At 38.3% G+C, this 26,625-nt stretch overlaps 1 protein-coding gene across 2 annotated transcripts in view; it reads right to left on the bottom strand.

The window, feature by feature from the left end:
• Positions 1–26,625, bottom strand: part of MIPEP (mitochondrial intermediate peptidase) — a 176,355-nt gene that overhangs the window by 105,644 nt on the left and 44,086 nt on the right. For both annotated transcript variants that reach the window (XM_087436299.1, XM_004435263.3), the window contains exons 11-14: positions 7,070–7,223; positions 5,307–5,384; positions 3,540–3,744; positions 1,801–1,910 (exon numbers count right to left, since the gene is read on the bottom strand). In XM_087436299.1, coding sequence (XP_087292425.1) covers positions 1,801–1,910; positions 3,540–3,744; positions 5,307–5,384; positions 7,070–7,223 — 547 coding nt within the window. The remainder of the gene's footprint in view (positions 1–1,800; positions 1,911–3,539; positions 3,745–5,306; positions 5,385–7,069; positions 7,224–26,625) is intronic.

Raw genomic sequence — 26,625 nt, 5'->3', positions numbered from 1 at the left:
GCTGGGATTAAAAGGTGTGTGTGGGCAAGAGGAGTGCAGAGACTGGCAGCAAATTCTAGAAATAAGAACCTTCCAGTGTCTTTTTCTGTCTCTCCTTCCCTTCCTCCCCCTGTTCTTGCCACAGTCACCATCTTGCCATTGTCTCGAGTTTCTCGATGCCTCCGTATGGGCTCTTCCTTCTGGCTGGAATAACCTTGTCTTTAGCTCTGCCCTAGTTCCCCTGAGATTTAAAGCCATGAGCACTGAATGCTGTCTCCCTTATTCTTGGCTGTTTCTGGAATGCTGAGAACAGTGCCTGGTGGATAATAAAAACTCAATGACTATTTCCTGACTGAAGGACCTATATATGTTCTTAGTGAGTCCTCAATAAAAATATTGTAATGAGATGGATGAGGGCTGCTGAGAGCTGACTGGCAAACTGCCCCCTTTACATATTTTTTCAAGAGCTAGTTCCTCCAGCACTTCCTGTGTGAAAGCCTCTCCCAACACCTCCAGCAGAGCCAGCTGGGCTCTCCGTTATGGTCCTGTGCACTGCGCCTGCAGCTCTGCTCCAACATCCCTCATGCTCTGCTACCCTTGAGGATGGACAGGGGAGCAATTACAAAGGAGGGGATTTAATTAGGTCTTCCCAATCATTCCCAAACCCCAAATGCGGAGCCATGGATGGATTATGTTATTATTTGATGGGTTATGTGCTTCTATGTTGTTGACTGAGTCTACATAATTCCCAGAGCAATTCTTTACAGGTTAACAGACAGGTAGCTAGTTGGTCCTCAAATATTTCAATTTTGTCATATTAATAACTGAAAAACAGTATGATGAAGACTAACTCATAAGAAACTCATCCATTTTTCTACAGTTGATAGTAATAGCTAGACAAAATCAAGTAAAAAAAAAAAATGACCAAATCACATTATGCATCTGGAGACACAATCAGGAAAAGAGTCACAAATAAAGGTGGTTTTGGATCTACTTTTTCTGATTCCATTCATTCCTTCAATTAATTTCTTTTAGTGTCTTTTATGTGATAGGCAGAATTCTAAGTGCTAAGGATTCAAAAATGAATATAATTTTACACCTGCACTCAGGAGATACAGTCTAAGGGGGAAAAACACCAACTAATGTAATATTATATAATCAAACTTCTGAGAGAAGGGAAAGAATGCATTTTCCGAAGTACATGTGGACAGTAAACTGCACAATGCTGACAGTCAGGCTTATAGCTAACTTACTGTAAGGTGACCTCATTTTAATCCTACTTGACACAATTTAAAAATCTTTAAAATTACAACGTACTATTTAAACCTGAACCTCAAAATTAGGAATTTTCAGACTTAGCATCATATAGATGCTAAGCATACTGGGAAAATATGGCAATGTAGTTCAGTTTTATGGAACAACATAAGAGAGCAAATATTCAGAAGCATAAAAGAAAGAAGAGCTAAGGCGTTTTTGAAGTGAGACAGGCTCAGAGGCCTGTTCTACTAGAAGCTTGTTTCTTCATCTGGGAAAGACGAGCAGAGTGCTTTCCTCAGGGGATGGCTGCGAGGACTAAATGGGCTATCACTTGGTATACAACAAAGGGCAGCTATTTGTCAACCCACGACTATATGCTATGACTACGATGCTATAGACTGGCAAAAAAAGAAAGGGAATCAGAAACAAAAACCTGCAGAAGGATTCCAGTACTGAGAGAGGGTGACAGAGTTCTGAAAAAGCACTCAGTTCTGCACCATCCAGCAGGTCATGAAGGCTGACGTCACCCCCGAAGGACACTACTACAGCATTAGGCTTCCCTACCTGCCCAGTTTGATAATGTCTGGCAAACTGGTTAACCACTCGATAATCATTTGCAAAGTACTCCATCAGAATAGAAGGAACCTCAGCAAAGTCAGTGGGGCACCTGGTCCCTAAAATGAGGGAAAAGGAAAAAAGTTGGCATGAATCAAATCAACATATTTATCTTACTTCTTATGTACTCTTTTAAAACTTTTATTTGTACTTCTGATGAACTATGATAAGTTTTAATTCATTAAATCAATATTTTACTTCTATAAAACTATTGCACATATTTGCAGAAAAGTTTATTATAATCCTATATATTTCCCTATATATGAAAAGTAAAACAAAATATTTGCACAGCTGGATAAAACACCTTGTAAAACAAGGGCTCACACCCTCTACAAACAACCTGTCTTCAGCTATGCTGGGCTATACATGAAACACAAATTAAAACATTCTTTATAATTAATACAGCATTTGTATTTAATTCACTGAATTCCAGCACCAAATGTACTTACCCTTCATTTCTTTTAAAAGTACTTTATTTTAGGGCCGGCTCCGTGGCTTAGCGGTTAAGTGCGTGCGCTCTGATGCTGGCGGCCCGGGTTCGGATCCTGGGCGCGCCCCGAGGCACCACTTCTCCGTCCAACGTGAGGCCGAGTCCCACGTACAGCAACTAGAAGGATGTGAACCTATGACATACAACTATCTACTGGGGCTTTGGGGGGAAAAACTGAATAAATAAAATCTTTAAAAGTACTTTATTTTATCCATTGACTGCTTCTGTTAACAAGGTCGATCCTCAATGCAGAAAAGCAATATTTTAAACTAAAAATTATTTAGGGCCGGCTCCGTGGCTTAGCGGTTAAGTGCGCGCGCTCTGATGCTGGCGGCCCGGGTTCGGATCCCGGGCGCGCCCCGAGGCACCACTTCTCCGTCCAACGCGAGACCGAGTCCCACGTACAGCAACTAGAAGGATGTGAACCTATGACATACAACTATCTACTGGGGCTTTGGGGGGAAAAAAATGAATAAATAAAATCTTTAAACTAAAAATTATTTAAAGCAACAAATCCTGTAAGAACTTTTTCGTGACATTTAATAATTCTGTCCAACTCATCTATAGTCTTTTCAAATATCTTCTCCTCCCCCAAAATACTGTGTGTATAAAGTTAGTTAACAAATACTGAATACCAACAATTTACCAGGTGGTCTAAAGCTGACCATATACAATAGTGAGCTTAAGACTCAGAGATAAGACAAATAAGAGGAAAGTCTACAATATCATCAAATACAGCCACATGAAAAACTATATAGAGGGGAAAGTATAAGAAAAATAAAAAGTAGCTTATCATATTTTTTCAACATGCTTTAATATGCTTTCTAACTGATTTTGGATAAAAAGAGGCAACATTCATTCAGTTACTAACTCTGTGCTAGGTACTAAGGAGATACATATTTATTCACCCACATATAGCCACAAACTTAAATTCCATATAAAACACTAAAAAATGTAAAATGGTACAAACTCCAGACAGACAACTGTGACCTACTCCTCGGTGAGAACTATTAGCAAGAAAGGAAAAAAATACAAGAGAATCGGGTTGCAGAACAATGGAAAGACAAGATGAGGCAATCTGCCATAAATGACCACAGGACATTAAGTGATCAGATTTTCTAAATAGAAAGCTTTTTTCCAATTTAAAATACATGTTTTTAAAGGTGTATTAAATAAAAGTCTCCTCTGCATGGCTCACCAGTAACGTGTTGGTAACGAGTACGTCCCAGCATAGAGTGCATGGCATGTCCCATTTCATGGAAAAGATTTTCCATCATTCCAGGAGTTAACAAAGTAGGTAAATTCCTTGAGGAATGGGGAAGATTCAGCATAAGAACTACAACTGGGAGTTGATAGTCTCCATCTTCCTTTAATCTGCCTCCACGGATTGTAAAATGGCAATCCTTTAAGAATCAGAAAACATAATATGAGAAGAAAGTATTACGTAATCGAAAAGATAAAATAATCTTAATGAATGTAAAATTAGACCAAAATGTGTGAGTTCAAATTTCCATTCTTCTATTAATTTAGTAATAGACACTTTTTCCAACACTTTATTTTGCTAAAATTTTAGTTTTTTAAAACACCAATAATACATCAGACTTGTACTGACGAATTCATTCATTCACTCCAAAAATATGTATTGCGCTGATGCTATAACAGATGCTGGAAACACATCACCAAAGAGCTTAGATCCACTCCCTCAAGATGTTCACAAGCAAGTGAGAAGAGAAAGACACCGAGCTACTGGAGGAAAGGACGCTAATATTTATTGAACCCCTTCTATGTGTCAGGCAATGAACTAGGAGACACTTTTCATACCTATTATCTTTACCACTTGGAAGTGATGAACTCTAAACTATCACAAAGCAAGGAATCTTGAGTAAGCTTCTCTGTAACAGGCTGAGAGTCACATACATATTATCACTAATTCTTCACAATAACCCTATGAGGCAGGTATCTCATTTTTCAGATGAGAAAACTGAAAATGAGTCTTGGAAGTATTAAGTCATGGATCCAAGGATACACAACGAGGATTGCTGCATTTCAGATCTGAACCCAGACTGACGACTAGGAGCCAGGGCTCCCAATCACTAACCTGGACTCTCCACCAGCCATTCAAGCAAAGAGGAAGAACAGAGGACTTGGTGTCCGATGACCTAGACTCTGGTCTACTGGCCAAACCATCTCGGAAACTAGTTTGCCTCTACGAGCCTCACCTTTACCTTGTCAAATCCCAGAGGAGTTGCCCAGATTTTATAAGCTCACATCTATTAAAATGCTTTGGAAATTGTGAATCACTATTCAAATTATTTCTGTTATAACTTAAAACCTGAACTCTTGGCATGTCCCATCAAAGTACCCAAAACTGCAGAAGCTGACTGACCAGCAAACCTGTGACACAGCTAAAGGAAATGAATCTCATGCACTCCACAGGAGAAGTGAACTGGTGCTTGATGAAGTTTCCACATGGACTATCTTCTGTAATTCTAAACTAGGCCCATTGTCAAGTGTGGAAAGTAGTTAAGAGTTGGGGCACTGGTCTGAACGTCCGGGTTCATACCCTAGCACTTCTTAGCTGTGTGATTTCGGCAAATAACTTAACCTCCCTGGCCTCAGTTTCCTCATAATGTTAGTGTCTATTCAAAAGGCTGAGGTGAACATTCAAAGATGTGACGTGTATAAAGGGCTGGCACATTAGGAGGGCTCATAAAATGTCAGCTATTATCATTATTATCATTGTTACTATGACCCAGATAAAAGTGACAGGCACAAATTTATGTAATTATTTTTATAACCTTTATCATCTCTAAATTCTACCCTAATTTCAAATTTAGATATTTAGTAACTATCATTAATGCCTTTTAAATATTAGGGAACTACAAAAATGAGATATAAAGTTCACATTAATACAAATTAACTGCTAATCCCTTCTAGAGAGACCAGTTTGTAAATAAAGCTTCACCTGATGTGGTTTGTCTGCTCGCTGAAAAAAATCACAGTAAATGTACCCCAACAATCCTTCGGATTCATGAACGACGGCCTAGAAAAAAATTTTAAATTTAGTGGTCAATGAAGCCATCAGAAACTCCAAAAGTGAAAAAATATCCCTAACACAAGAATCTGTATATAAAACATCCACAGCTACAACCATAAACATTTTATTACTTTTTACATCCCATATTATCTCCAGATAGACTCAGTTTTCCCCTCAACGTCTTTTGCTCCATCTCGCAGATGATTTTAAATTGGGAATTCCGTCCAGGAGAGGAAACCCTCCTCATTCTGGCCCTTCATCCTCTCTGCCAGTCCCCAACAACACCTCGACCAAACATGGCTCTTCCGACTGTTCACAAACCACCCAAAAGAACTGGGAATAAGTGCTGGCTGGACAAGTTTAGCAACAAAATTATTTCTCCTTCAAATCTTAGAATGTAATGATATATGCCCATACAAATTATAACCCTGGAATATAGAAACAATAAAAGGTAGCTTCTGGCTCCAGCTGAAGATCAGTAACATCATTATTTATTCCTTTATCCCAAATCAGGCCTATAAAAGAGGCACAGCTTACAGGAAAGAGCTCAGCCACTAGTCTCCATCTTGCCTTCTTTGTCTTTTCACAACTTGAGGATTCTGCCCAAGAGAACCTCAATTTTATGCTTTAAAATTTCCTGCAAGCATATATTCAACAAGCACTAATTCAACAAACATCTATCACGCATCTACTCGGTGCTAAGAACCCTTCAAGGCATTTGGGATACAGCAGTGAACAAAACTGGCCAACAGTGCTGCCCAAGTGGGCTCACACCCTGCAGTCACCACCCGCATTTTGTCCTTTCACTCTTCTCCTACCAGTTTTTCTTTTCATTATATCTACGCATTCTATCAATGTCTATTATTTTTTGAAGCACATAATATGCAAACAGATGGATAGTTTGGTAACTAAGTGCAGTGATGAAATGTGCTCCCATTCTATCCTTTCAATTCCACCACCACACATATTCTATTCTCACAAAACTTAGCCAAGAGACAATGAGATAGCTTTCATTTCTTAAAATATAGTGAAAAGAGTAGTGTGGTAAGCATATAAGCAAAAAAGCAAAACAACAACAACACAAAGCCTTTGCAATAAACACACGGGTCAATAAATCCTCAAAATCTTATCGGAAAAAACAAAAATATTCACACCTCAAACAAAGTGGGCCCTAATAGGAGAAGGATGCAACTAGGCTTGAAGTTACTAACAAAGAAGTCAAATCAGAACACAGGATACAAATTAAAATCTGATGCAAATATAAGCTCCTACAAGATGGGAAGGGCGTTGGAAGGAAAGGAAAAGTGACTAATGCAATGGATTCTGGAATTAACCAAAAAGGACACTTAGCACTGCAGGAGTATGAAAAGTAATGACAAATTTTCCTTCAACTAGAATTTGTCAACATATGAAGATTCAACTTTCAAGTTCCTCAAAAAATTTTTTTTGGAGAACCAACTCTGCTGTTACATGTTTACATCAATTTCAGGCAACAACTGGTTTTAGAGAAAAATGTGTCTTTTATACAATATCCTAAATCAGAAGTGGTGATCTGGATTCTTTGTGGAACAGGAATAAAGTGAGACACGCTCCATCAGGGCAAAGCTAACTTGCAGATGAAACTGTGGTTAACTCAATTACCAAACCCGAGAGAGAAAGTGATGCAACTTGACGTTAACTGGAATGCTTACCAGTTTTCGAACATCTTCACACCACACCTCTCCTTTTGCAGGCTGCTCTGCGTATAACGAAATCCCTAACAGTTTGTTAAACAAAATATTCAGGCCTTCCATGCATGCTCCAAGGGAGAAAAACGGGCAATATAAACTGGGCTCAATATTATACCTAAGAGAAAGAAAAGAGTTCATAGCATTTTTGTTTACTTCAATTTCTTAAGGTAAATTCAGTTAACTTTTCATTTAAACTTTAGGACCATAGTACCTAAAAAAGGATTGAAAATATAAAGGTATATCTATCTTTTGAGGGATTTTCAGACTTAGTTTTCTTCAGAAGAGCAGCAGTCTAATTATTACTAGTAGTAAGAGTAACACTAGTAGTTAAGGTAGACTTACTAGTCCCTAATCTCCATCTCTTTCAGGTTATTTACTCTTTCACTGACTCAATTAAGCAGTCTGTCTGTCTCAATTATCCACACAACATACATTCCTTTATGCATACTTCTATATAAGGTCTGACCAGTTTGAGCTATAATGGTAAACCTCACTTTATGCAATGTGTTACATTCTAAAAAGTTGTGACTTATATCACATAAATATTAAACAAATACAAGTCCTGAGGCACACTAAGTGAATTTAAAGTTCACATCCAGTAAAAATTTTGTTAAGGGAAAAATCTCTGTAATATAAACAATCAGATCTTAATTTATCTGTTTTGCAGTTATATATCTTAAAAGAAGGATAACATACTGGTAAGTTAATCATTCTTCACCCAAAAACAACTTTTTTATGTCCTATTCCAACATAAATCAAAGCATATCCAGAATATGTGGTGTGAATGTTCATTTTCGAGTTTTTTAGTCAGGCCAAACTTTATAATCACAGCTAGAAAGAATGGCTGTAGAATAACAGTAGGTACTTATTCTATTTCCACTTTCTGGGATTAACAAAAAACACGCAAACTTACATATACAATATATACAAATTTATGCTTATTACTAAATGAGTGATTAGATTTTGTGAGTGAGCATAAATTGCACTAGAAATGAGATTTTGGCTATAGAAATCCACAAATTTACCACTTAATTTCAGATCACTTTTTCATAAAAACAGAATCTCACTGTTGAAAGAGACGTTAGTGGTCCAGTGCCCTCACTCATTGATTCACTCACTCATGCAGGCTGTTGACAGACCTGCTAGACGTTGGAGGTATGAATGAGAAGAGACAGCCCCCGGGGAGCTCACAGCACAGGAGGCAGAGAAGTGAACTGACTACACTGTGTCTCCCCAGCCTAGAGCAGTGGGCACAGAGGAGGTGCTCAGGGCTGCTGCTGAGGGAACGAGTGAGTGAGCACCCGCAGTAGGACAGCGAGAGAGCGCGCGCCGACTCTACTTGTGGAGGGGGCAGAAACAGGAGGGGGTCACAGAAAGGAACAAAAAGGAGTTTGCTAGGTAGGGTGGGGATGGGGGATGAGAGAAGGGAGTAGTAATTAGGGAATTCCAGGGAGAAGCAACAGTGTAACAATGTATGAAATCATGAAATAGCCTGGTAACTTCTAGTAACCAGGTGGTTAAATGCGGGAGCACATGACGCAGGGGATAAATGAGAAGAGTGGGAGAGGAGCTTGAACACAAGTGGGCGGGGTCCAGAGAACTGAGGGCTGGGACATAAACTTGAGGAATTGGAATTTCATGTTGTAGGCACACGGTCTCTCAACTTTTTGATCATATACCCCATCAATAAAATAATTTTTGAGTATTCAACCTTCATATAAGTATATTTATAAATTATATGTATGTGCTATTGTTCTACTACATTTCAAAACAAAAAAAGAGAGACATTTTTATAAGTTCAGACAAAGAAAAATCAATCCAAACAATTTCTAATATTTTATGTCCACACTCTCAACGGATTGCTTACAGATTGGGAGACATGGGAGATGGCTTCTGTAGGCAACAGAGAAGCAATGTGATGCTTTCTGGAACACTGCAGGGTTGACAGTGTGGAGGATGGAATGCAAGAGAGGCAGGGAGAGCAGACGGTAAACTAATAAGGGTCTGGACAAGGGCAATAGCAGTGGGGTCAAGGATGAAGAGGCAGATTTGAATTTGCTCTTCTCTGAGATGAAAAAGTTTCGGGACTGTGTGAGTGATTGAATTTGGAGGGTGAGTGAGAAAGAATGGTCTAGAATAATACACAGGTTTCTGGCTTGAGCAAATGGGTGGAGGGGTTGGCAGAGTCATTTAATCAGAGCAATGAACACAAAAAAAGGAAGAAGAGAGTAGGGGTGTGTTTGTGGGAGAAGAAAGGAAGGTGTAGTGTGACTGTGGGAGAAGAATGGAAGGTCCACAGAAAATAAATTCTGTTTTGGAGATACTAAGTTTGAGGTGCCATTAAGATGTGGGACACTCAGGACGTTAAGACCAAGGAGACTTCATCATTCAGGTGTGAGTTAAAGCTGTAGAAGGAGATGGGGTCATTGGGGAAGGGTGAGGCAAGGTGAGAAGAGGGTCAGAAGCAGATCCCTGAACTTCCAGATGAAGGAGTGGAAAGGAAGACAGAGAAGAAAAGTTACAGCTGCTAGAGAATCCAAAGAAAAGGATATCATGGAGATAGAGGAGAAAATACGTTGAAAAATAGGAAATAATCAAGGCTTCTGGTTTCTGGTCTGGCATGTAAGGAGCCTGGAAGGCATTACTCCATCCAACAAGAAGTAAAAAGCTGAACAAACTGAAAACCAACAGCTCTTCTTAGATCCAGCAGAGAACTGAGGTCACAGAGCAAATTGCTGCTCCTAAAATTGGAAAGACAAGTAGGCAGATACAGAGAATCACAACTCACAGGATTCTCCAGTGCAAACTAGTAGCAAGGCAGGAAAATTTAAACTACAACTGACAAACTGCTGGAGGCTCAGTATGAACAAGTCTGAGAGTTAAAAACTCCAGGGAGGCCCAGTTTAAGAGCAGAATCACCACTTTTATGAGTTTTACCTCCAGAAGCCTTACCAACGTCTCACAGCAAAGATGGAGAAAAATTGTCCCATGCTTCCAACAGGGGAAGAGAAAAGGTAGTCATTATGAAATACACTAGAGCATTCTGTTATTCTTAATAAAGCTTGCCCTCAAAAGAAACTATCTTACCAGAGCCTAACTTACCTGGAGGAAGGGTAATATCCAACTCAAGCCCCCTTTAGCCTTCCCATCCCATCAAAGCAGGGAAGGGGAATGTAAAAGCACTGTGAAAATCAAAGCCCAGGGGCACAGGTCACTAACAGACTGAGAACTAATAATAGGACTGTAGAATGTATCTTCTTCCTCCACACATCACCACCACATCAATAGGGCTCCTGTACAATAACCGGGAGAATACAACTGGGAGAACTGTACGTCTCAGACCTTATTTAAGTAGAAGCATCCAGAGAAACTCAAAGACAACAGCAGAGACCAAAAAAAGGACACCAGAGGTAAGTTTAGCCTACACATCAACAGCTACTGCAAAAAGTCAACACAGCTTAACCCCCTGCCAGACACAGAGCCTCACACTAAAGTCCTATTTATCTCAGTTCCTTTCACCCAGTAGATTATGCCAAACATTCAACAAAAAGTTCAAGTCATGTGAAAAGACAAAAAACAGTTTGAAGAGACAGAACAAGCATCAGAACCAATTCAGATATGTCAGAAATTCTGGAATCATCAGATTGGGAATTTAAAATAACTATGATTAATACATTAAGGGCTCTAAAGGAATAAGTAGAAAACACACAAGAATACATGGGTAACATTAGCAGAGAGATGGAAACTGTAAGACAGAATCAAAAGGAAATCCTAGAAATCAAAAGCATTTAACAGAAATGAAGAATGTCTTTGATGGGCTCATCAATACAGTGGATACAGCCAAGGAAAAGACTCAGTAAGCCTGAAGAATGTCAACAGAAACTTCCAAAACTGAAATGCAGAGTAAAAAGAATTAAAAAGACAGAAGAAAATACCCAAAGAATTATGGGACAACTATAAAAGGTGTAATGTACACATAATGAAAATACCAGGGGAGAGGAGAGAGTGAAAGTAACAGAAGAAATATTTGAAGTAATAATGGCTGAGAACTTTCCAGATTAAAGACAAACACCAAACCACAGACCAGAGAACACCAAACAGGAAAAATACAACAACAACAAAATATATATCCATAGACTTAGGCATATCATATTTAAGCCACAGAAAATCAAAGACAAAGAAAAAAAAAATCTTCAAAGAAGCCAGAGGGAAAAATATCACCTTACCTATAGAAGAGCAAGGATAAGAATTACATCAGACTTCTCTTCAGAAACCATGCAGGTGAGAAGAGTGTGGAGTGAAATACTTAAAGTGTTGAAACAAAACACTACAAAGCTAGAACTCTGTATCCAACAAAATTATCCTTCAAAAGTGGAGAAATAAAGACTTTCTTGGACAACGACTGAGGAAATTTCTCACAAGTAGACCTGACTTGCAAGAAATGTTAAAAGAAGTTCTCCAGGAAGAAGGTAAATGAGGGCCGGCCCCGTGGCTTAGCGGTTAAGTGCGCGTGCTCCACTGCTGGCGGCCTGGGTTTGATCCCGGGCGCGCACCGACGCACCCCTTCTCCGGCTATGCTGAGGCCGCGTCCCACATACAGCAACTAGAAGGATGTGCAGCTGTGACCTACAACTATCTGCTGGGGCTTTGGGGGAAAAAATAAATAAATAAAATTATTAAAAAAAAAAAAAAGAAGATAAATGATACAGGCCAGAAATTTGATCTGCATAAAGACAGAAAAAGTGTTACAGAGAAGAGACAAATAAAGATATAAAAAACCCTTTTTTCTTATTCTTAAATGACTCAACAGATAAGTTTGTTCAAAATAATAATAGCAACATGTATTCGATGATTATAGTTTATGGATAAGCAAATGTATGACAGCAATGTTATAAGGGATTGAAAAGAAGAACTGGAAATACTCTGTTATAAGGTACTTGCACTCTCCATGAAGCTGTATAGTATTATTTGAAGGTGGACTTAGATTACTTGTGAATGTATACTGTAAACTTTAGGGCAGTTACTCAAAAAGATAAGAAAAGAGAGGACAAAAACTGTAATCATACAAAATACTCAGGTAAAACAATAAAAGGCAGAAAAAGAGTGGAAGACAGAAAAACAGAAAGAAAAACAGAAACTAAGAATAAGGGCAATGAATAGAAAACATATATGATAGATATTAATCCAATTATATCACTAATCACTTTAAACATAAATGGTCTAAATATGACAATTAAAAGACAGAGAATGTCAGAGTGAATTAAAAAAAACAAGATCCAACTATATGTTGTCTATAAGAAACTACTTTAAATATAAAGACACAGATAGATGAAAAGTATAGGAATGGAGGATGTACCATGCTAACACTAATCAAAAGAAAGTTGGAGCAGCCACATTAATTTCACTTAGAGAAGACTTCAGAGCCAGGAAAGTTATCTCAGATAAAGAGGGGCATGACATAATGATAAAGGAGTCAATTTTCCAAGAAGTCATAACAATCCTTAATGTGTATGCACCTAACAACAGAGCGTCAAAGTATGTGAGGCAAAAACTGACAGAACTGCAAGGAGAAATAGATGAATCCACTATTATAGTCAAAGAGTTCAACATCCCTCTATCAGAAATGGACAGATCCAGCAGGCAAAATATCACCAAGGACACAGCTGAACTCAACAGCACCATCAATCAACTGGACATAACTGACATCTAGAGACTGCTGCATCTAACTATAGCACTCTTCTCAAGGTCATATGGAACAATGACCAAGATAGACCACATTCTGGAAAATAAAATACATCTTTTTTTGTGTGTGTGTGAGGAAGATTGGCCCTGAGCTAACATCTGCCAATCCTCCTCTTTTTCCTGAGAAAGACTGGCCCTGGGCTAACATCCATGCCCATCTTCCTCCACTTTATATGGGACACCGCCACAGCACAGCTTGCCAAGCAGTGCATTGGTGCGCGCCCTGGGATTTGAACTGGTGAACTCCGGGCCACCGCAGCGGACCACACGCACTTAACCACTTGCGCCACCGGGCCGGCCCCATAAAATACATCTTAACAAATTTAAAAGAATAGAAAACATACAATGTATGCTCTCAGATCACAGTGGGATTAATCTAGAAACCAATAACAGAAAGATAGCTGGAAAATTCCAAAATATTTGAGATTAAACAACATACTCCTAAATAACACATAGGTAAAGGAAATCTCGAGAAATTTTTAAATACTTTGAACAAAATGAAAATGAAAATACAACTTATCAAAATTTGTGGGATGCAATGAAAGCAGCCCTTAGAGGGACATTTATAGCAATGAATGCATATATTAGAAAAGGAGAAAGATCTAAAGTCCATAATCTAAGCTTCTATTTTAGGAAGCTAGAAATATAAGAGCAAATTAAAGCCAAAGTAACGAGAAGAAAAAAAATTTTTTTAATTAGAGCAGTAGTCAATGAAACAATACAGGAAATCAATATTAAAAAATCAAGAAACCAAAAGCTGGTTCCTTGAAAGTATCAAGAAAATTTATAAACCTCTAGCCAGGTTAACTAAAAAAGAGAAAGAGAGAAGACAAATTACTCATATCAGAAATGAAAGAGGGAATATGACTAATGATCCAATAGGCACTAAAAGGATAATAAAGGAATATTATGAACAACTCTAATCTCACAAATTTGGTAACCTAGATGAAACAGATCAATTCCTGGAAAGACACAATCTACCAAAGCTCATGCAAGAAGAAACTGTTAATATGCATAGGCCTATATCTATTAAAGAAGTTGAATCAATAATTAATAACATTCCAAAACAGAAAGTACCAGGCCCAGATGGATTCAGTGGTGAATTCTACCCAACATTTAAGGAAGAAATTATACCTATTCTCTATAATCTCTTCCAGAATATGGAAGCAGAGGGATTACTTTCTAACTCATTCTATGAGGCCAGTATTATCCTAATACCAAAACCAAAAACATAACAAGAAAGGAAAACTACAAACCAATATCTCTCATGAACATAGATGCAAAAATATTTTCTCAGAAAATATTAGCACATCAAAACAGTGTATAAAAACAATTATACACCATGACCAAGTGAGATTTATTCCAGGTATGCAAAACTGGTTCAACATTTGAAAATCAATTAATGTAATCCATCACATCAACAGACTAAAAAAGAAAAATCATATGAGCATTTCAATAAATTCAGAAAAAGCATTTGAAAAAATCCAACATCCATTCAGATAACACCTCTCAGTGAACTAGGAATAGAGGGGAACTTCCTCAACTTGATAAGAACAACTACAGAAAACCTATACTAACATCACACTTAATGGTGAGAAACTAGATGTTTTCCTGCTAAGATCAACAACAAGGCAAGGATGTCCCTTCTCACAACTCCTATTCAACATTGTGCTGGAAGACCTTGCAATAAGACAAAGAAAAGGAAATAAAAGTTACAGAGATTGGGAAGAAAGAAATAAAACTGTCTTTGTTTGCAAATGATGTGATTATCTACGTAGAAAATCCCAAAGAAATGACTAAAAAGTTCTTGGAACTAATAAGTGATTATAGCAAGATTGCAGGATACAAGGCTAATATATAAAAGTCAATTGCTTTCTTTTTTTTGTGAGGAATATTAGCCCTGAGCTAACATCTGTTCCCAATCCTCCTCATTTTGCTGAGGAAGATTGGCCCTGGGCTAACACCTGTGCCCATCTTCCTCTACTTTATATGTGGGACACCACCACAGCATGGCTTGATAAGTGGTACGTAGATCCACGCCCGGGATCCGAACCCGTGAACCACAGGCTGCCAAAGTGGAGCATGCGAACTTAACCACTACACCACTGGGCTGGCCCACTTTCTTTCTTTCTGAACATCTTTTTTTGTATGTATGTGTGAGGAAGATTGGCCCTGAGCTAACATCTGTTGCCAATCTTCCTCTTTTTGCTTGAGGAAGATTCTCCCTGAGCTAACATCTGTGCCAATTTTCCTCTACTTTGTATGTGGGACGCTGCCACAGCATGGCTTGATGAGCAGTGTTTGGGTCCATGGCCAGGATCCAAACCTGCAAACCCTGAGCTGCCGAAGCAGAGCATGGAGACTCAACCACTACACCACTGGGCCAGCCCCTCAGTTGCTTTCTTATATACCAGCGATGAACCACTGAAATTTGAAATTATAAATACAATACCATTTATGTTAACAGCAAAAAACCCCTGAGATATTTAGATATAAATCTTTAAAAAATGTACAAGATCTACATGAGGAAAAATGTAAAACTCTGACGACAGAAATCAAAGATCTAAATAAACGGAGAGATATTCTATTTTCATGGATAGGAAGATTCACTATTGCTAAGATGTCAATTTTTCCAATGTGAATGCAATCTCAATCAAAGACCCAGCAAGTTATTTTGTGGATATCAACAAACTGATTCTAATGTTTACATGCAGAGGCAAAAGACCCAGAACAGCTAACCATATTGGAGAAGAAGAACAAAGTCAGAGGACTGGCACTATCTGACTTGAAGACTTACTATAAAGCTAAGTAATCAAGACAGCGTAGAATTAGCAAAAGAATAGACAAACAGATCAATGGATTGGAAATAGACCCCCAAAATACAGTCAACTGATCTCTGACAAAGGAGCAAAGACAACCAAATGGAGAAAGGACAGTCTTTTCAACAAAGGGTACTGGAACAATTGGACATCCACATGCAAAGAAAATGAATCTAGACAAATACCTATACCTTCCACAAAAATTAACTCAAAATGGATCAGAGACCTAAATATAAAACACAAAAATGAAAGTCCTAGATGATAACAGGAGAAAATTGAAGTGACCTTGGATTTGGCAGTAACTTTTTAGATACAACTCCAAAAGCACTATCTATGAAAAAAAAATCATTAAATTGAACTTGATTAAAATTAAAAACTTCTGTTCTGCAAAAGACACTGTTAAGAGAATGAAAAGTCAAGCTACAGACCAAGAAGAAAATCTTTGCAAAACACATATCTAATTAAAAACTGGTATTCAAAACAAACAAAGAACTCAAAACTCAGCTGCAAGAAAACAAGTAACTCAGTTAAAAAGTGAACAAAAAATCTGCATAGACACCTCAGCAAAGAAGATATACAGATGACAAATAAGCCTATGAAAAGATGCTCCACATCATATGTCACCAGGGAAATGCAAATCAAAACAACGAGATACCACTACACACCTATTAGAATGGCCAAAATCCAAAACACTGACAACACCAAACGCTGACAAGGATATGGAGCAACAGAAACTCCATTCATTGCTGACTGGAGCACAAAATGGTACAGCCACTTTGGAAGACAGTTTGACAATTTCTTTCAAAAGTAAACATACTCTTACCATACAATCCAGCAATCACACTCCTTGGTATTAATCAAATGAGTTGAAAACTTATGTTCACACAAAAACTTGCATAAGAATGTTTATAACAGCTTTATTCATAATTACCAAAATTTGGAAGCAACCAAGATGTCTTTCAGTAAATGAATAAATAAACTGTGGTATAGCCATACAACGGAATATTAGCACTAAAAAGAAATGAGCTATCAAGCCACAAAAAGACACAGAGGAACCTTGAAGGCATATTACTAAGTGACAGAAGTCAATCTGAAAAAGCTACATACTATATGACTCCTACTATATGACATTCTGGAAAAGGCAAAACTATGGAGACAGTAAGAAGACCAGTGGTTGCCAGGGACTGGAGGGAAGCGAGGGAGGAAGCCGGGACGAATAAGTGGAGCACTGGAAATTTTTACAGCAGTGAAACTACTCTGTATAATCTACAATGGGGATATCCGCCATTACACGTGTCAAAATCCATAGGACGTATAACACAGAGGGAACCCTAATGTAAACTACGGACTTTAATTAATGATATTGTCTCATTAACTGTAACAAATGTACCACACTAATGAAAGATGTTAATAATAGGGAAAAATGTGAGGGAGTCAAGGGGATTTATGGAAATTCTCTGTACTTCCACTCAATTTTTCTATAAATCTAAAACTTTTCTGAAAATTAAAGTCTATTAATTAAAAAAAAAAAAGCCAATAGGGCCACTGTTAAGAAACGATGCTTGAGAGAGGCTTGCTTTTAAGCCTTCTTGTAAGGAGCCAGAGCATCCATAAGTCTAGGCCTAACTTTACTCCACTAATAAGGCAGTGCCCTTCTGAGTATTCTACCTGATAGTCCACAAATTATCAGGTTTTTCTGGTATGATGGGAACGTGACTAACCCAAGGCCCCGCATGACAGTGATTGTTCCCTGGCTCCTTTCATATGGTTCTTTTCTCACATTGTTTCCTCACACCAATGCTCTGAACAGGATTCAGCTGAAGACTCAAGAGGGACCCTCTTCCGATTTCCAGAGCTCCTCTCTATGCAGCTCCTTCCTCTTATTCTGTCCTGTGGACTGTAGCCTCCTGGGCCTCCACAGGCTCCTGGCCCCAACATCTCCACTCAGGGAGCCCACCACGGACCTCTTGCAGTCCTCATCCCCGGGCTGCAGTGTGGAAGTTCCTCCCAGAAGTAAGCTGCGGCAACTGCAGGGGTCGCTCGTTTGTTTCCCCTCTTTCCAGGATCACTGTCTCGCACTGGCAAGAAAATCATTGTGTCATACTGTGACTAGGAATCAGGCAAGGAAAGGGTGACTGAGAATCTGACCAATAACTAACACGGTCTGTCAAATGTTTTCCAGACAAGGAGAAAGCTAAATGTGCTGTTTTCCAGAGGCTGATGTCCTGTTTGTGCAGATGCAGCCATCCTACAGCGAAACTTACATGGCTGCAGCAAGACCCCTGCAGTCTGCTCCAGCTCTAAGTGTCCCAAAGTTACCCGGACCCGTGATGTAATGACATGTTCCTTGACCTTGTTACGTGATGGCATGTTACACTGAACTCACGTAATGGTACCTTGAACTTGTCATGTAATGGCATGTTACACTGAACTCGTCATGTAATGGCCTGCACATGTGCCCTGACTGGGCCCAGTTGTTACACAGTCGTAACACATCCTCTGCACTCTGGTGTAAGGCGCTAAGCTTGGCGGGGGAACACTGCTTTGGAAGCTATCCCCAGTGTTCTCCATGGCTTGTACAAACAACAAACCTTTTCTTCACCCAATTCCGCCTTGGTTGTGCTTTTCAGCTCTGCACTCACCAAGAGACAAACCCACTGAGTTCAGCTACAACACATTTTATCAGATTGTTTTTAGTTGTGTATGCAGGAGGGTAAATTTGGTTCCTGTTACTCAAGCTTGGTCAGAAATCTCTTTGTATTTGATTTTCAGGACACTGAATATTCAAAAGTGAACAGTAAACAATACTTTCTTAAGGGGATGAAAAAAGAGAAGTAATCAAGAAGTGCAAGGCTACTATGCCTGTCCAGTGGAGTCACCCAGAGCACAGGCAGTACTGTGGGGAATCAGAATGTGGAACCAACATCATCCAAGGAAGAGAAGAGACCCTAGGAGTGCACAGGAACTGGTCGAGTCTGGAAGAACAAACTGGAAGAGCTGGGCTCCAGAAGGTGTTTCTGAGCCGCAGAGCAAACCAGAAGAACGCTAGACTTATGGCACATCACCATCATCTCCTGCAGGAGAGGCTCTCCTTCTACCCAGGTTGCCTTTGTGTGCTCCACCTGGGTGTGACTTTGGATAGGAAGTAAGTGCCTTTTTCCAGAATGTGGATAGTTTTACTATGTGCGGTGAAGCATATTTTTGAAATTTAAGGAATGGGAAAAAGCGTTTCTATATCTAGAAAGATAAAGGAGTACTGATTAAGAGCACCAGGTTGGAACCAGCAGGCTTGAGCCTGAAATGTGACTCTACCACTTACTGAGTCATCCTGAGCAAATTACTTCCTTCACTACGTTTCAGTTTGATCATCTATGACAATATGGGTAACAACCACACCTACCTCAGGTAGTTGTTGCAAGGTTCAAATGAGGTACTACATATAAAGTTCTTAGAAAAGTGCACATAGTAAATATTCAATAAATATTAGTTATGCTGATGAAGAGGAGGGAGAAAAGGAAGAGAAGGAGGGGAAGGAGGCACTTGACAGCACCATTTGCACATTGTTCTACTGATTACAGAACCCCTCTTCCTTACAGGAAACCCTTTTCCAGGTGGTTCGAGAAGCACTGACGCCACCAGCTGCAGCCACACACACATGACCTTGGCCTGGCAGTCTGGGTACTTCTGTACCCATGGCTACAAATGTTTCTAAACTCTACCCTTAGATTTTTCAGCCCTGCACGTCAATCAGTTCTCTCTTCTGCTTAAGTTAGTTTGAGCTGGGTTTGTATCATGATAACTGAAATGGTCGTAACTAATACATTAGCCATCATTTGAATTTAACGGCTTTAAAAATGATCCTTTTTTAGGCCCTATAGCACATTTTTTCACATTTGGATTAACATTATAAGGACTACAGGTAATTAGAAGGTATCTTTTTGGGAGTTGGCACCCTTGTGTCATCAGCACTCAAAACATACTTGTTTGGGTAAATACAAGAATATTAAAACAGAACTCAGTTTTGTGAAAAATAAATAACTCACTTATCTGTTATGACACTAAATCAGGCCAGACTGACCTTAAGGTATAAAATCAAAAGGTCAAGTTCAAATCACAGAGAGAACATGAATAAATAGAAATAAAAATTAACCACATCGCACTCAAGCTAGACAATTTGATTTTAAAAGATAATTCACTTTTTTTATTGTCAGATAATAAAAACCAATACAAAGAAAAAAAAAGAGAATAGAGAATTCTTGGATGATGCCAGGTAGAAAGCACCTGGAAGCTGTCTCCCCACCTGGACAACAACTGCACTGGCAGAACTTGTCTGATGTAAGGATTTTGGAACTCCAGAGTCTGTTGCAACTTTCAGGGGAAAGCGTGAAGGGTAAACTGTGGTCAATTTCAGCTCTTAGCATAGTAGCAGCTATCTGGCCCTCATGTCCAGCCACATGGCAGGCAGCTGTGCACACGTTCCTGGACCACTTGCACATAGTTTGTGGGACTAGGGTGGGCAAAAAGTACTCTGTCCCCCAAATACTGGGGATCCGTGCTCTGATTGCTGACTGCAGCTTCTGATCTCAGAGATGCAGACAAAGAGGCAGCCAGCCAGTGCTGTTGCACCTCCCCCAGTGTTGTCCAGCTCCTGCCACTCCAGCTCACCTTACTTCCAGGATATTTAAAAGACCAGCGCCCTTTTTTTCTCCTTCATTTTTCACTTTTCCCCTTTCAGGAGCCAGACATTAAAGACTAGGACATTCAAAATAACTGCATATATGAGGAAAATTACAAAGTGACTGCACATGTCCAGGGAAAGGCTTAGAAAAGACCTAAGAAGACATGAAGTTTACACTTCAGGCTTTTCCTCAGCACAGAGACCACCTATAACAATCAAAACCAAAAACACTAACAAAAAAAGCAAACCCTGGGGAGGGGGAGAATCTGATTTCCAGAGTTACCACATAATTAGATTCAAATGTCCACTGTTAAAAAATCACAAGGCATACAAAGAAACAGGAAAGTCTGGCCCAAAGGAAAAAACTAATTGAACAGAATCTGTCCCTGAAAATGACTTAATGGCAGACATATTAGACAAAGACTTTAAAACAACAATCTTAAAGATGCTAAAAGAACTAAAGAGGGCTGGCCCCATGGCTTAGCGGTTAACTTCGCGTGCTCCGCTGCTGGTGGCCTGGGTTAGGATCCGGGCGCACACCGACTCACTGCTTCTCCGCCCATGCTGAGGCTGCATCCCACATACAGCAACTAGAAGGACGTGCAGCTATGACATACAACTATCTACTGGGACTTTGGGGGATAAATAAATAAATAAATAAATAAATAAATAAATAAAAGAACTAAAGGAAGACATGGAGAAAGTCAAGAAAACAATGGGTGAACAAAATGGAAATATGAGTAAAGACACAGAAAACCTAAAAAGAAACCAAAAAGCAATTCTGAAGCTGAAAAGTACAATAACTGAAATGAAAAATTCACTAGAGGGAGTCAAAGGCAGAAGAAAGAATCAGTAAACTTGAAGAGAGAAGAATGGAAATTACAGAGGCTGAGGAATAGAAAGAAAAAAGATTGAAAAAAAGTGAACAGAGTCTAGAGACCTATGGACCACCATAAGAAGAACCAACATATGTATCATGGGAGTCCCAGAAGAAGAGAAAGAGGGGCAGAGAGAACATCTGAAAATATAACAGCAGATTTTAAGAAAGACATAAATACAAACATCCAACAAGCTCAACAAACTTCAAGAAAGGTGTGAATTCAGAGACCAACACCAAGACATATTATAATCAAACTTTCAAAAGTCAAAGACAAAGAGTAAATCTTGAAAGCAGTAAGAGAGAAGTGAAACAAGTGAAACATAGAAGAGATCTTCAGTAAGATTATCAGCAGATTTCTCATCAGAAACTTTGGAGGCCAGAAGACAGTGGCCTGATATATTCAAAGTGCTAAAAGAAAAAAACTGTCAGTGAAGAATCCTATAGATGGCAAAACCATCCTTTAAAAGTGAGGGAGAGGGGCTGGCCCAGTGGCATAGTGGTTAAGTTCACACGCTCTGCTTTGGCAGCCCAGGGTTCTCAGGTTCAGACCCCGGGCGCACACCGATGCATGGCTTATCAAGCCATGCTGTGGCGGCGTCCCATATAAAGTAGGGGAAGATGGGTACAGATGTTAGCCCAGGGTCAATCTTCCTCAGCAAAAAGAGGAGGATTGGCAACAGATGTTAGCTCAGGGCTAATCTTCCTCACCAAAAAAAAAAAAAAAAAAAGTAGGAAAAATAAATAAATAAAAGTGAGGGAGAAATCAAGCAAGTCCCAGATAAACAACAGCTGAAAGAGTTCATGACCACTAGACTCACCCTGCAAGAAATGCTCAAAGGAGTCCTGCAGGGTGAAATGAAAGAACACTAGACAGTAACTTGAAATCCTACAGAGAAATAAAGATCTCAACAAAGGTAAATATATGGGCAACTATAAATCTAGTATTATTGTAACAAAGGTTTGTAACTTTGTAAACAAAGGTAGGTTTTCTACATAAAGAGACCAATACATTTAAATAAAAAACCAATTATTAATGTAAAACCTAGTATTACTGTAACTTTGGTTTGTAACTCCAAATCTTGTTTTCTACATCATTTAGGAGACTAATGCAGTTGAAAAAATTACTAGTTTATGTTTTGGGGCACACAATGTAAAAAGATATAATCTTGTAACATCAACAACTGAAAGAGGTGGGGACGGAACTGTAAAGGAGCAGAGTTTTTGTATGTTATTGAAGTTAAGCTGCTATAAATTAAAATTAGAGTGTTATAATCTTAGAATGTTATAAGTAATCCCCATGACAATCACATAGAAAACAGCTATAGAATATACACAAAAGAAAATTAAGAAGGAAATTAAACATTTCACTACAAAAAATCAACTAAGCACAAAAGAAGACAAGAATGCAGGAAATGAAGAAACAAAAAGCTAAAAGCCATAGAGAAAACAACTAAGAAAATGACAGAAGTAAGTCCCTCCTTATCAGTAATTACTTTAAATGTAAATGTGTTAAACTCTCCAATCAAAAGACAGAGATTGGCAGAATGGATAAAAACATGTGATCCAACTATATGCTGTCTACAAGAGACTCACTTGATATCTCAAAACACAAACAGGTTGAAAGTGAAAGGATGGAAAAAGATATTCCATGGAAATAGTAACCAAAATAAAGCAGGAGTGGCTACCCTAATATGAGACAAAATAGACTTTAAATCAAAAAAGGTTAGAAGACACAAAGAAGGACATAATATGTTAATAAAAGGTTCAATACTGCAATAAGATATAACAATTAAAAACATTTACTACCATGACAGACTATCAAAATATATGAAGCAGAAACTGACATAATTGCAGGGAGAAATAAGAGTTCTACAGTAATAGTTGGAGGCTTCAATATCCCACTCATAATAATGGCTAGAACAACCAGACAATAAGATAAATAAGGAAATAGAGGACTTAACACAATAAACCAACTAGAACTAATGGCCATATACAGAACATCCCACCCAAGAACAGCATACACATTTTTCTCAAGTGCACATGGAACATTTTCCAGGATAGACCATATGTTAGGCCACAAATTAAGTCTCAATAGATTTTAATTTTATTTTTTTTTCCCCCCAAAGCCCCAGTAGATAGTTGTATGTCATAGTTGCACATTCTTCTAGTTGCTGTATGTGGGACGCGGCCTCAGCATGGCCGGAGAAGCGGTGTGTCCTGCGCACCCGGGATCCGAACCCGGGCCGCCAGCAGCGGAGCGCCCGCACTTAACTGCTAAGCCACGGGGCTGGCCCAGTCTCAATAGATTTTAAAAGATAGATATCACACAAAAGCATCTTCTCAGACCACAACAGGATGATGTTAGAAAGCAAAAATATAAAAAAAAAACTGGAGGGCCGGCCCCGTGGCTTGGTGGTTAAGTGCGCGCGCTCCGATGCTGGTGGCCCGGGTTCGGATCCCGGGCGCGCACCGAGGCACCACTTCTCCGTCCATCCTGGGGCCAAGTCCCACATACAGCAACTAGAAGGATGTGCAGCTGTGACATACAACTATCTACTGGGGCTTTGGGGGGAAAAATAAATAAATAAAATCTTTAAAAAAAAAACTGGAAAATTCACAGAATTATGGAAATTAACACACTTTTAAACAACGAATGGATCAAAGAAGAAATCACAAGCAAAATTAGAAAATACTTACAGATGAATGAAAACAAAAACACAACACATCAAAACTCATGGGATGCAGTGAAAGTGGTGCTAAGGGGGAAATTTATAGCTATAAATGCTTACATTAAAAAAAAAAATCTCAAATCAACAACCTGAATTTACAACTTAAGGAACTAGAAAAAGAAGAACAAACTAAACCCAAAAGTAGGAGAAAGAGGAAATAATAAAGATTCAAGCAGAAATACATGAAATTGAGAACAGAAAAACAATAGAGAAAATCAATGAAACCGAAAGTTGGCTCTTTGTAAAGATCAACAAAATTAACAAACCTTTAACTACACAGACTAAGAAAAAAGAGAGAAGACACACACTACTAAAATCAAAAATGAGAGTGGGGACATTACTACTGATTCCACAGAAATAAAAAAAATTATGAACAACTGTACACCAAAAAATTAGATAACCTACAGAAACGGACAAATTCCTAGAAATACAAAAGCTATCGAGATTAAATCATGAAGAAACAGACAATCTGAATAAATCTATAAATAGTAAAGAGACTGAATCAGTAATCAAAACTCTTCCAACAAAGAAAAGTCCTGGATCTGATGGCTTCATTGATGAATTCTACCACACATTTAAAAAAGAACTAATACCAATCCTTCTCAACTTTTCCAAAAAACTGAAGAGAAGGGAATACTTCCTAACTCATTCTATGAGGCCAGCATAACCCTGACACCAAAGCCAGACAAAGATACCACAAGAAAAGAAAATGACAGGCCAATATTCCTGATGAACATAGATGCAAAATTTCTCAACAAAATATTAACAAACCAAATTCAACAGTACACAAAAACGATCATACATCATGACCAAGTGGGCTTTATTCCTGGAATGCAAGGATGGTTCAACATACAAAAATCAACGTAATATGCCAGATCAACAAAATGAAGGAAAAAACCACATGATCATCCCAATTGATGCAGAAAAAGCATTTCACAAAATTCAATACCCTTTCATGATAAAAACACTGAACTAATAGGAATACAAGGAAACTACCTCCACATAATAAAAGCCATATATGAGAAACCCACGGCAAACATAATACTCAATGGTGAAAGACTGGAAACTTTTCCTCTAAGATCAGGAACAAGGCAAGGATTCCTGCCTTGTATTCTGTATTCAGAATTCTTGTATACTGTATTCAACACAGTACTGGAAGTTCTAGCCAGAGTAATTAGGCAAGAAAAGGAAATAAAAGGCATCCAAATTGGCAAAGAAGAAAATAAAATTAATTCTATTTGGAGATGATATAATCCTATATGTAGAAAATCCAAGACTTGACAAAAAAAGCTGTTAGAACTAATAAATGAATTCAGCAAAGTAGCAGGAAACAAAATCAACACAAAAAGATTATTTGCATTGCTATATATAAACAATGAACAATCTGAAAAGGAAATTACAAAAGCAATTCCATTTACGATAGCATCAAAAATAATAAAATACTTAGGAATTAACTTAACCAAGGAGGTGAAAGACTTGTTTCAAAACAATTAAAACTACAAAACATTGCTGAAAGAAATTAAAGACATAAATAAATGGAAACACATCCCATGTTCATGGACTAGAAGACTTAATATTGTTAAAATGTCAATATTACACAAAGCGATCTACAGATTCAATGTAATCCCTATCAAAATCCCAATGGCATCTTTTGCAGAAATAGAAAATCCCATCCTAAAATTCACATGGAATCTCAAGAGACCACGAATGGCCAAAACAATCTTGGAAAAGAACAAAACTGGAAGACTCACACTTCCTATTTTAAAACCTACTACAAAGCTACAGTAATCAAAATAGTACAGTATTGGCATAAAGACAGACATATAGACCAATGGAATAGAATAGAGAGCCCAGAAATAAACCCTTGCATATACAGTCAAATGGTTTTCAGTAAGGGTGCCAAGACCACTCAAAGCAGAAAGGGTCAGTCTTTTCAACAAATGGTGCTGGCAAAACTGGATATCCATGTGAAAAGAATGAAGCTGGACTCTTACCTAACACCATATGCAAAAATTAATTCAAAATGGATCAAATTAACTCAAAATGAATTAAAAATGTAAGACCTAAAACAATAAAACTCTTAGAAGAATATGTAGGACAAAAGCTTCATGATGTTGGATTTGACAACGATTTCTTGTATATTCCACCAACAGCACAGGCAATGAAATTAAAAATGGACAAAGTGGACTTCATGAAAAATAAAAAATTTTGTACATCAAGAGATACTATCCAGAGTAAAAAGGGAACCTACAGAATGCAGGAAAATATTTGCAAATCATTTATCTGATAAGGGATTACTATCTAGAATATATAGGTAACTCCTAAAACTCAACAACAAAAAGACAAACAACCTAATTCAAAAATGGGCAAAGGACTTGAATTGACATTTCTCCAAAGAAGATATAGGAATGGCCAATAAGCACATGAAAAGATGCTTAACATCAACATTTGCATTAGGGAAATGCAAATCAAAACTACAACGAGATACCACCTCACACCCATTCACATGGGTACTATCAAAAAAACAGAAAACAACTGAGTGTTAGTGAGGATATGGAGAAACTGGAACCCTTGTGCACTATTGGTGGGCATGTAAAATGGTATAGCCACTGTGGAAAATAGTATGGAAGTTCCTCAAAAAATTAAAAAAAAAAAAGAATTACCACATG

Source organism: Ceratotherium simum, chromosome 10 (genome assembly GCF_057802395.1).
Source record: "Ceratotherium simum simum isolate JZ-2026a chromosome 10, ASM5780239v1, whole genome shotgun sequence".
Lineage (NCBI taxonomy): Eukaryota > Metazoa > Chordata > Mammalia > Perissodactyla > Rhinocerotidae > Ceratotherium > Ceratotherium simum.
The sequence above is the reverse complement of the archived record's forward strand: the minus strand, read 5'-3'. Positions and strand labels throughout refer to the sequence as shown.